The sequence below is a fragment of the Elaeis guineensis genome, chromosome 1 (genome assembly GCF_000442705.2).
Source record: "Elaeis guineensis isolate ETL-2024a chromosome 1, EG11, whole genome shotgun sequence".
Lineage (NCBI taxonomy): Eukaryota > Viridiplantae > Streptophyta > Magnoliopsida > Arecales > Arecaceae > Elaeis > Elaeis guineensis.
Genome location: NC_025993.2, coordinates 126,939,163 through 126,950,038, shown reverse-complemented (window position 1 = coordinate 126,950,038; position 10,876 = coordinate 126,939,163). Strand labels below are relative to the sequence as shown.

General features: G+C 38.4%; 1 protein-coding gene across 2 annotated transcripts; it reads left to right on the top strand.

The window, feature by feature from the left end:
* The first annotated feature begins 457 nt into the window (after positions 1-457).
* LOC105034443 (serine carboxypeptidase 1) lies at positions 458-9,799 on the top strand. 2 transcript variants are annotated; one of them, XM_073261835.1, is made up of 14 exons: positions 458-740; positions 833-978; positions 1,236-1,312; positions 1,434-1,556; positions 1,750-1,852; positions 1,939-1,976; positions 2,081-2,182; positions 2,460-2,540; positions 2,615-2,854; positions 7,326-7,391; positions 7,486-7,607; positions 8,452-8,565; positions 8,896-8,941; positions 9,052-9,232. In XM_073261835.1, exons 1-14 carry the CDS (start codon positions 586-588, stop codon positions 9,103-9,105), a joined length of 1,467 nt encoding a protein of 488 aa, XP_073117936.1. In that variant the 5' UTR covers positions 458-585; the 3' UTR covers positions 9,106-9,232. The 2 variants fall into 2 exon arrangements, with proteins under 2 accessions (XP_073117936.1, XP_073117930.1); XM_073261829.1 differs by lacking the exon at positions 9,052-9,232 and adding an exon at positions 9,500-9,799 and having other exon boundaries at positions 459-740.
* Positions 9,800-10,876: the final 1,077 nt, after the last annotated feature.

The following is a 10,876-nucleotide window of genomic DNA, read 5'->3' as shown; positions in this document are numbered from 1 at the left end:
TCGGCAATATGATTAGAGATGAGAAAGAGATCAACATCGAATAGAAATATAGTCATGGGATAAAAGATAATTGATGGTCTGTGAGATCCAACAAGGTGCTGTAGGTGGATAATGATCAGAGTAAAATTGGATAAATAAGAATTAAGAGTAAAATTATGATAAAAAAAATAAAGAACGATAGGTTAGCAACATAATTAGAGAATGAAAATATAGTCATGAGATAAGAAATAATTCGTTATCGGAGGGGAGATGGTTGGTGAGGTCCAAAAAATTGTTATAGCTAGATTGGGATGGCAGTATCCAGAGTAAAACTAGAATCGGAGGGGGAGGGGTAATTTTTTTTTAAGGAAAAAAAAAACCCTACGCTTTCATTCTTTTAGAAATAATTAAAAATTATTTAAAAAATAAAAAAATATATATTTTCTGCATCAGGTGCTTTCGAAAGAGGGCAATCTTCGCGTTTCCTTCCACCAAAAAATATCTTGGCCTTTCCTTTGCCCATCCGTTTGTTTCCTGTAGCTCCCACGCCCGGCCATACAAATATTACTATTCCCCAATCCAAATGAAGCGCCTTTAGCAGAATCCATGGCTGCTTCCACCTCTCTTCCTTTCCTCTTGATTTTTTCTTCAATGCTTCTCTTTCTGAGCAGTGCTTTCTTGATCTTGGCGGCTCCCGAGAGTGCTCTGATCACTCATCTCCCGGGCTTCAACGGCACCTTCCCATCCAAGCACTACTCTGGGTATTGACTGCTTCCTGTCTTCTTGGTTCTGGCGTCGATATTAATAGTTTTTCTTGTTGTATCGAGTTCTTAATCTTGGTGTTTGTGGAAAGGTATGTGACTGTAGATGAGAGCCATGGGAGGAATCTCTTCTACTACTTCGTGGTCTCAGAAGGAAACCCGTCCGAGGACCCCGTTGTCTTGTGGCTCAATGGCGGGCCAGGTTGCTCCAGCTTCGACGGCTTCATCTATGAGCATGGTATCAAGTGATCTACACCTGTTTGCCAATGTGGATTTCATGTGTTTTCTTTTCCTTTGGGGAATTTAGATTTGGTAATAGGCATGGAAATTGGATGCTAATGCATTGGGAATATGCATGTTTGTGCATCAAATAATACTCAATGGAGAGAATACTGAATGAAAATTGCAGTCTAGAGTTGATCGAAAGCTATTCTTTCGACGTCTTAAAGTTTAGATGATCATGTTAATTTGGTGAAGGTTTAATTTGCATTGCAGGTCCCTTCAACTTTCAATCTGGAGGGTCTACTGGGAGCATGCCACAGCTGCATCTCAATCCTTATAGCTGGTCTAAGGTAAAAGCTCTTGGGCTCGGAACTCCCCGGTGTAATTGCTCTCTGGTCAAGCTCTTCACTTCAAGAAACTGATTTGATACTTTGCATATGTATTGACATGATTGATCATTTTACAATTCAGGTTTCTAACATTCTCTATTTGGACTCTCCTGCCGGTGTTGGAATGTCATACTCAAATGATAAATCAGACTATACTACTGGAGATCTGAAGACTGCCTCTGATTCACACAAATTTCTTTTGAAGGTACTAACTCAAATTTATTAGGATAGGATGATAGAGTAGCATTATAATCTTGCTTTGCATAGTCAATAATAGTGCTAAATCTGAGAGAGGCCTGCTACTAACTGGCAAGTTGCATTGAATTCCATGGTCTTCCTCTTCTTTTTGTTTGGTGATGCTTTCTGGATGTTTTCTTATGATTTTGTTGTTCAAGCAGTGGTATGAACTATACCCAGAGTTCCAACAGAATCCTTTCTATATTTCTGGAGAATCATATGCTGGAGTCTATGTTCCAACTCTTGCATCTGAAGTTGCCAAAGGTATGCTGATTTCAGATAGTTGTACCATTTCTGTGAGATGATTGATGTCTCACTTAGTCTTGTCATTGTTAATTATTTACTTACAGGGATTGAAGATGGTCTAAAGCCTACTATCAACTTTAAGGTCAGAATTTGTTTAGTAGATATGTTATTCTCTATTTTAACAAATGGTAAAGGAATATACTGGCACATCAAAGCTTCAATTTGATCCCTTTATATTTCATTCAGGGCTATATGGTTGGAAATGGTGTTACCGACACAGTGTTTGACGGGGATGCTCTTGTTCCGTTTGCTCATGGAATGGGTCTCATATCAAATGATTTATTTCAGGTATGGACTCACCTCACAGAGGATTTATTTTGGGAAGCTGGAAGCTAGTGAGAACTCCATATAGCAATATCATGTTATGTTTCCTCATAGTAATTTTGAAATGACATGCAGCAAAATTTGCTTATCATCCAATTGATTGTTTACAGCTATCCAATTCATTATCTGTTACAATGCCAAATTTTACTCTTCTTGTTAATTAAGAAATTTTGAAAAGAATCAATGGAGCACAAAGAATCCTTAGCCCTAGATTTTATGACATTGTGGGCTATTATTTCAGGAGGCTAATGCTGCCTGTCATGGGAGTTACTGGAATCCAGCAAATGAGAGCTGCCAAACCATGCTAAACAGGGTTGATTGGGTAATGTTATTCGTTTTATGTCATTAAATAATTAATCTTCTCCATGTATCTGAGGCTTTTGTATGCATATCCAGGAACTTCGTAACCTAAACATCTATGATATCCTTGAGCCATGCTATCATACTCTCGAAATTAGAGAAGTTTTGTCTGGAAACAGCAGGTTGCCTTCAAGTTTCAGAAGACTAGGTGAGACCAATAGGCCTCTCCCAGTGAGGAAAAGAATGTTTGGCCGTTCTTGGCCTCTAAGAGCTCCAGTACAAGATGGATATGTTCCAACATGGCCAGAGCTGGGAAGTTCTTCAGTTCCTTGCATGGTAAGTGCAGGAATTATTTCTTTCCTTGTTGTTCATCTTATTTACCTATTACTTCTCACTAAGTAGCTCTTGAAAATGGCTGTCAACAGATACTCTTTGTTTTTATTTTTCCTAAATTTTTTTGTTGTTTTGGATATAAGGAAACAGGCAGAAAGGCAACATTACTTGATATGAATTTATGCGGAACTTTTAGTTTCTCCAATATTTCAAGAATGAATTCACGCATTAAGAAACAGCCTCAATTAGCTGATATTTTATTATTTTCTATTCTTCTTGTGGAAACTTAGAAATACTTCCTAGATTTTATTTGATAATTACGCATTTTGTTTTTTGATTGGCACTATCACAAACAAAAAGTTCCATAATCCTTTTAGCTGCATGTTATGACTACTTCAAGGGAGAAACTTTTGTATTAATTAGAAGCTAAATGTTTCACTGAATAAAAAATATGATTTTTCGAGGATGATTTTTTCATCTCACAAATGAAAAACAGTATCTGTTACAAACTAAGGCAGTCTAAGAAATTACATAATAGAAAACATATTGCCTAATGCAAAACAATGTTTGGATATTTAACTAGATTGAAAACTTTTGCTAGTAAATTCACATTTGAATACCTACATAAAAGGATGATATCCTGCTTTTAGTATGGAATAATTTATATGTTAATGTTGTAGGCAGAAAAGGTTCTTGAAAGATTTAGTGTTTGTGAGAAAATGATGAAAATAATTGTTTCTCAATGCCTATGATGTTTCCAATCTATGACTTAAATTACAGCTCACATTCGTGTATATCTCATCAGATGTTGCACAGCTAGAAACATCAGGGCAAATGATAATGAGATTAAGGAAAGATGGAGAGTATATTGATGCAGCCAATAATTAAAAATTTCTACTTGTGACATGTAGCTCACGAGATTTCCTACTTGAGGGAATGTTGCACGTGTATACTGCCAAGGGTTTAAGTTGTGCAGTGGGGGAAGAATCTAGGCGGTTAATGAGGGAAGAGCTTCTGTACATTTTGGTGTTGACCAGAATATGGATATTCAGGGTATAACCATAAGAAGATCGGTCTTGTTATTTATCTTAAGAAGTATTTTATTGAATCAACAAAATTATAGATCAATGAAAATGAAACTTCGAGATGATCTGTAGACCTAAGATTATGTTTTTCTTTCCTCTTATCCTTAGATTTCTTTCTTCTTATCCTTGGATCTTCCTTAAAAGTTGCTATACTTTATTTTCGTAGCTACTTAGGAATTCTCCCATCTTGGCTTACAGCAGTTTAAATGCATATGACATTCAAGTGGTCTATGAAGAATCTTTCAAAATCCAGTATAAAAGCTAAATGAACAATGTTACATTCCATCCTCTGATTAAAATTTAATGATTAAGAACATAATCATAATAAATGTCTATAAAAATAAAATCCAAGCATCTGAAATTGCATATAACTATGAACTGAACCCATTACCATCACATCAAGTATCACATGAAAGCATATACCTTATGATCTGTACACTGAAAAGAATACTGTAGTGACATATATCTTATCTAAAGGTCTAAAATTTAAGCTAATATATAGTGATTCTGAGATACAATTTTTTTATATCCACTATTTGAGATGCTTGATCAACTCTACGAGCCCTTTTGTCCTCTTCCTTTATAAAACACATTCAAATCTCAAGAAACATCTACATATAAAGTGCTACATTTCTCTTGAGATTACCAAGAGCTTTTGGTGGTGAGAGATAGATGAAGATGCTTATCTACCCTATCTTCTATGGTGCAAAATTCCGAAAATGCTTTTGTAAACACCACTTGAATTCAAAAGAAATAAACCACACTAAGTAGACACAAAGGCTGTCAATAGGTCCTCACTTCATTCATCAGCTCATTTCCATCCATGGACAAGCCTTAGATGCACCACCACCACCCAAGATGCACCCCCTCTACGACATCACCTCCTCTCTGTTCTCTTAAAACTTTAAAGTATTGACCTAGACCATAAACCCTAGAAGAAGAGAGGAACCAAGAATAGGTAGGCAAGGATTGAGGCTATGCTAGTAAACCTGCAGCATAGCCCACCGGGAGATTCCCTACCTTAGATCCGACATCCCCAAAATCTGATGTTGGTTCTATCCAAGGTTTGCGGACTCGGTACTAGTGTTTGTGCCGGTCGGCTGGTGGTACGACTTCGTATGGGTCTGTATCGGATCGGACCAGTGCGAACCGATAGGGCAAAGAAGGGAGAGGGAGAAGAAAGAGAGGAAGAGAGAGGGGGGAGAAGGAGAGGGAGAGGGAGAGGGGGGAGAGGGAGAGAAAGAGGGGGCCTCCGATAGCCGTCAGAGGTCATTTGGGATCTTGCCGAGTGTCGGTACGCACGGAGAGAGGGAAGAAGAGAGAGTGGGAGATCTTACCGGCTCACCGGAGGCCTTTGGACAGGCGATAATGCCGCCGCGAGCTCTCCAACGACCGATGGGCAGTGCAGAGGGCGATCAAGGGACAGTCGAGGGCCATGGAGGATGGTGGATTCGAAACAGGGGTTCGCCGTGGTTTTCATTTTTATTTTTGATTTTTAATGGACGAAGTTGGCAATAGCATTGTCGACTTCATCCTTTTTTTTAAAAAATTCGGATATTGAAATTTTTTTAAAAAATAAAAATTTGTGAAGTCGGCAACTTGATTGTCGACTTTATGTGTTAAAAACCAAAAAAAAAAAATTGAAACAAGGGTAAACCCCTGTTTCGAAAATGAAGAAGAGGGCAGAGGCCCCCTCCGACTCGGCCGCCCTCAGGCCCCTCGACGTGGGCTCACCCATCGTCGGAAATGTCACGACGGAGGTGTCGTCTGTTCGGAGGCCTCCGACGGTCTCTGGAGGCCCGGTAAGGACCTCCCACTCTCTCTTCTTCCCTCTCTCCATGCGTACCGACTCCAGCAAGATGTCGGATGGTGCCGAAGGCCCTCTCTTCCTCTCCCTCTCCTTCTCCCCTCTCTCTCTTCCTCTTTTTCTTCTCCCTCCCTTTGAGAACTATTTTGGACACCGGAACCATCTCAGTTCTCCACTGGTCCGGCTCGATACAAGGTGTACCGGCCGGTTCGGGCCGGTATAGAATTTCTTGGTTCTGTCACTGTCATCATCATCATCATTAACTTCTTCCCCTTCCTCTTCTTCCTCTACCTTTTCACATCCCCACCAACTGCGTTGTTCCTCATCTTTAAAGTTCAACCCCCTACAGCCTCTTCCAAAATGTCCCAAACAACCAGTCCAAAATGTTTCAAAGTTCTATCATCCTCTCCAGAAGTTGTATCTAAAACAATCAAGGCCATGTGTTTACAATTAGAGAGGGCGTGGATCCCAACAATGGGGTGCTTATTGATGATGGGACTTGCATTGTACTGGAGGTCTTGGGCAATTAGGTTGGAGGGTTGTCCAAGGTTGGTGGAAAAGGGGGTGGGTTCCTCAGCAACACAGAGACCAAGAAAGAGGCATTTGCTTCAGGATAAAAAGGAACAAGACTTGTCTACTCTCTTTCTCTCTCTCGCCTCCCTCCCTCCCATCTTTCTTGACTCGTTGTATGAGGTACCTGCTTGTAGTGTGATTGAGTCATCTTTTCATAATATCCATCTAAAGTTTGAGGGCTTCTTTGAATTTTTGCATGTTCAATAAAGTACTAACTCACCCTAGCTCAGGTTATATTAGTGATAATGCATGGAAAACATCGATGGCATAAGTGTAATTAAAATAAACTTCCAAGGTATATGTGAAATTTAAGGTGTGTGGTGTGTGTGTGTGTGTATATGAAAAAACTTATATATATATATATATATATATATATATATATATATACTTTTTTTTTCCATCTATCTTAGCCCTAGTTCCAGTAGTGTTTTTTTTTTTTTTTTTTTAAGATGGCATTTACTTTGAGGACAAATGATTGTCAAATTATGATACCTTTGTTTCATTTTTTATGTACAAGCTATGGTTTTGGTCTTACAATTGTTTATGTAAAATTTCATTTTAGTGATTGTTCTACATCTTCGTCAACTAATATGGCTGCCATTGAGGAAAACAAGAACAAAGAATTATACAGATGCATAAGCATTCTATATCTTCATCTGGTATGATAGGCATGTATAAATAGCATGGTCAAATTTGCAGGTCCGAATCGCTAACAAATTTACAACTTGGAAATCATTAAACAAAGAGGTGTTTTTCTGATAAAGCATGCTGCTGAAATGACTTTTACAGGGGATCTTAAGCTGTCCCAATATCCTGAAGGAATGTTCAGCAAACTGTTACGATAGAATCATATTTCTGAAACATCTTCCATATATGAGATGTGTGACTGAATGGTTTGGTTGATTGATCGATTGATTGACAGATGTAGCTCAGTTTCTTTCACCATTACTTGTATGTGTACTTATTTTCCTATCATTTACCAAAGTTAACAAACTTGATGAATATGTAGAATGATGAAGTTGCAACTTCATGGCTAAATAATGAAGAAGTGAGATCTGCAATTCATGCCCAACCGGTATGCTAGCAAAGTTAACTTTTCCACATTGATGCTTCATTTTTCCAGAAAATTAGCCTTTTTTTTATTCTTTATTGTCTTACATTCATTTTAGGCAAGTTTGTTGGGCCAGTGGGAGTTGTGTACTGGAAATATATACTTCAGTCATGATGCTGGAAGCATGATCAAATATCACAAGAACCTCACTGAACAAGGTTATCGTGCACTCATATTCAGGTTTGCCATCCATTAGTTTTTGTTGAAATATGACTTGTCATGGAATGGTGCGAAGACCATCATACCATGTTGATATGCGGAAGATTTACTCGTATATGCAGAATACTGAGAATAAAATACAAATAATGAATCAATGTGTTGTAGACAACAATATGACAGTTTTTTATTAAGAGTTGGAGAATTTTCACCTTAAGGGCTTGGTTGGGAAATCTTGTAGGACTAGGTTGGATTTCCTATAGGATCATGGATTACACAGTCTATTTAAGTAAGGTTCATATCAATCCAATCCCTCTCAAGCCCAAATCATATGGGAGGAAAAAAAAAGACCTCCATAGTTTTTTAAAAAAAAAAAAAAAAAAATCCTGCAGTCCAATGGGCCCATAGAAAGGATTTAGGCAAAGATTAGGATGGGCTTTTAGAAGAAAATGGACCGAGCAGGCTAATGGGCCCAATTCATAAAAGAAATCCAGCCTAATCCTGCTGGATTTTCCAAACAGGCCGCGTGTTCTATAATCAACAAAGTCCAGAATCATGCGATCGTGCATTTTCGTACAATTATATAATTTTTGTAACTGATTGTTTCACAGTTAAGTGCAATTATACACTATTCTACTGTTTATAGTTGTACAGTATGGTCCTGTTTTTCCTGGTGGTGTGCCACAATTGTTCCAGTCTTAAGAACTATGGGGTGCCTGGGTAATGTTGGAACAAAATTTTGATTTTCATTGGCCACTACATTATGAAGTTAATTTCTTGCTTTCATAACTATAGTTTGTAGGAGATGTTTTTGCTGAGTTGATCTTTCTTTTTTCTAAAAAAAAGAATTTCTTTTCCTTTCTGACAGTGGTGACCATGACATGTGTGTGCCTTTCACTGGGAGCGAAGCATGGACTAGGTCACTGGGATATCAAATTGTTGATGAGTGGAGGCCTTGGTATTTTCATGAACAAGTTGCTGGGTATTTAATCTAACCTCCCCTCCCCCCTCTTCCCCTCTTTTTCACGGTTCTAACCAAATTTATTATTAGTTTTTCCACTGCCAGTAATTTAAATAGATTTTCACACTTTGCTCTTAAACCAAGTCAGATTTCTCATAAAATGATTAAAAAATTTGTTGTCGAAGCACCTCTGCACCGACAACAATTTGTGGTTGAATATAGGCTTTGTGAATGTAACACTCATTGATACTGCATCCCACCTCCATATAGGGGCTGAATCAATGTAACGCGCAGGTCTTTACTGGATTGAGTTTTGGACTGTTTTGCTCATTGTTTTTGATGTTGCTGCAGATACATCCAAGGCTATGAGCACAATCTCACCTTTCTCACCATAAAGGTATCAACTTTCAACATGTTGTTTTCATGTTGCTCTTTTTGAAGAAAACTTCAATCACCTTCAAAGTTTTCTAGCTATGACTTAAATCTGCTTCCATTTCATCTTCTCAGAAAGAAACAATGCTGATAAATTTCTGCTGTAAGCTTATGCATAGCTTCAAGTAAGGAGAGCAGTCTGTCATGTAAATGATGTAGGCAGATAGCAAATATGTCAAGTCCTTCTACCCATTTGCAAATGGCTAAGGATCATCCGTTTTGTTGTCGCTTTAATAATAGAATGCTGTAATCTAATGATCCTTGCAATGCAATTAACAATTTGCTGCGAAGATAGGAGAAACTACATGGAAATTCACATCAATTGGACCTTGGTAGGTTATTAGCTTTCATAGGTTTACTACAAATCCATTATATGTAGTGGAGACTAAGGAGAGTTTGAAAGTTTGAAGCTTATCATGTTGTTTCAAATTTTATAATCTCCTTTAATCTGTCTCATTGTCTTTTGGATGCTTATGCTTTTATTCATTGTGTTACTCTCATCCTTTTTGTGTTGGTGGTGCAGGGAGCGGGCCATACAGTACCTGAATACAAGCCAGGGGAGGCATTGGCTTTCTACAGCCATTGGCTGGCGGGCACAAAAATCTGAAACATAAAAGTCAGAATTTTTTCGGTATGTCTTATTGTAGAGTGGTTAATATATCACAAAATATTTTTGCCCCATAAGCAAAAGCCGATGTGGCTGAGGGGCTGTTCCAAAGTCTCTTTTGCAATGCTGTAGTTGCATTTAAAAGCTGCCATTCGGATGAATGTAATAGCCACCTGCCATGCATGTTTCAATATATTTTACAGTAAAACGAGGAAATGTTTCCTTTTGGCCTGGTTTTTAAATTTGACTCTGCATCAGTAATCTTTTTAATTGACTCCACGCAAGCTTGAACCATAGACGTGAGGCATAGGATTTAAGGTTCGTACCAATTGAGTTACTACTTGTGTGATCTGGGATAGGTCTTTCATTCTCTTTTCTTTTTCTAAGATCTCTCTCCCATCTAATTAATATTTATATCTTTTAATACAAAACTCCGGATGGAAAACCTCTCGTTCTTCATTAAATAAAAAATAGTGAGGACTTATTTTAACCTAGCAAAGAATTTTCGGCACCTTGGTGTTGCTACTCTTGATGCAGTTTGCTAAGGTCCTGCCATTTGCCTTGCAAGGGAACTGGGGTTGTGTTAGTCTTGTTTGGAGGAATACAAGGTTTTGCCCCTACTCTAGCTATCTCTTTCCAAGGAGCTCAATATTGGTTTCATCTAGTTAACTCAGGTGAGAACCATTGTATTCGAGACTTATTTCATGGAGGATCATTTATTTTTACCTTCTGTTGGAACTTAAATGCATGCTACTATTGTGATCTGCATTAAAGCAAGAGAAAGGTCTAGTTAACAGATATGTTTCTATAAACTTAAGGGAAAGCATGGAAAAAATAGCACTTTTCCTGGACCCAAGAGGGAACAACCTATCATCCATTATCAGCAAGAGGACACTGGTTTCATCGCTCATCGTTCCTTCCTACTGGCTACCACCGCATGGTTTCCTTGCCTCTCTTAGGAGAAATTATTCCCCACACTACTTGCACCATTTGGCCATGCATGCAGCCAAGCAAAGCCGGTCATTTCTACAGACCCCATTCATCAAGTGCTCGTCTTGATGCATGCCCACAAGAATGAGCAGCCGTGATTGGCTGTGCACACAATGCAGGCAATAATTTTTCCTCACTGCAAGTCTTGTCCAAGATTAATTCCTCTACCTCTTCTGATCACCCCCAGCATCATTTCTTTTCTTCCATCCAAAGACGAGTCTCCAAACACCTGAAATGTCCTTGTCTATGGATTTATTCTTCATCCATTAAAAAAAACCAATGTAAGGAATGCTTGCACCCTCC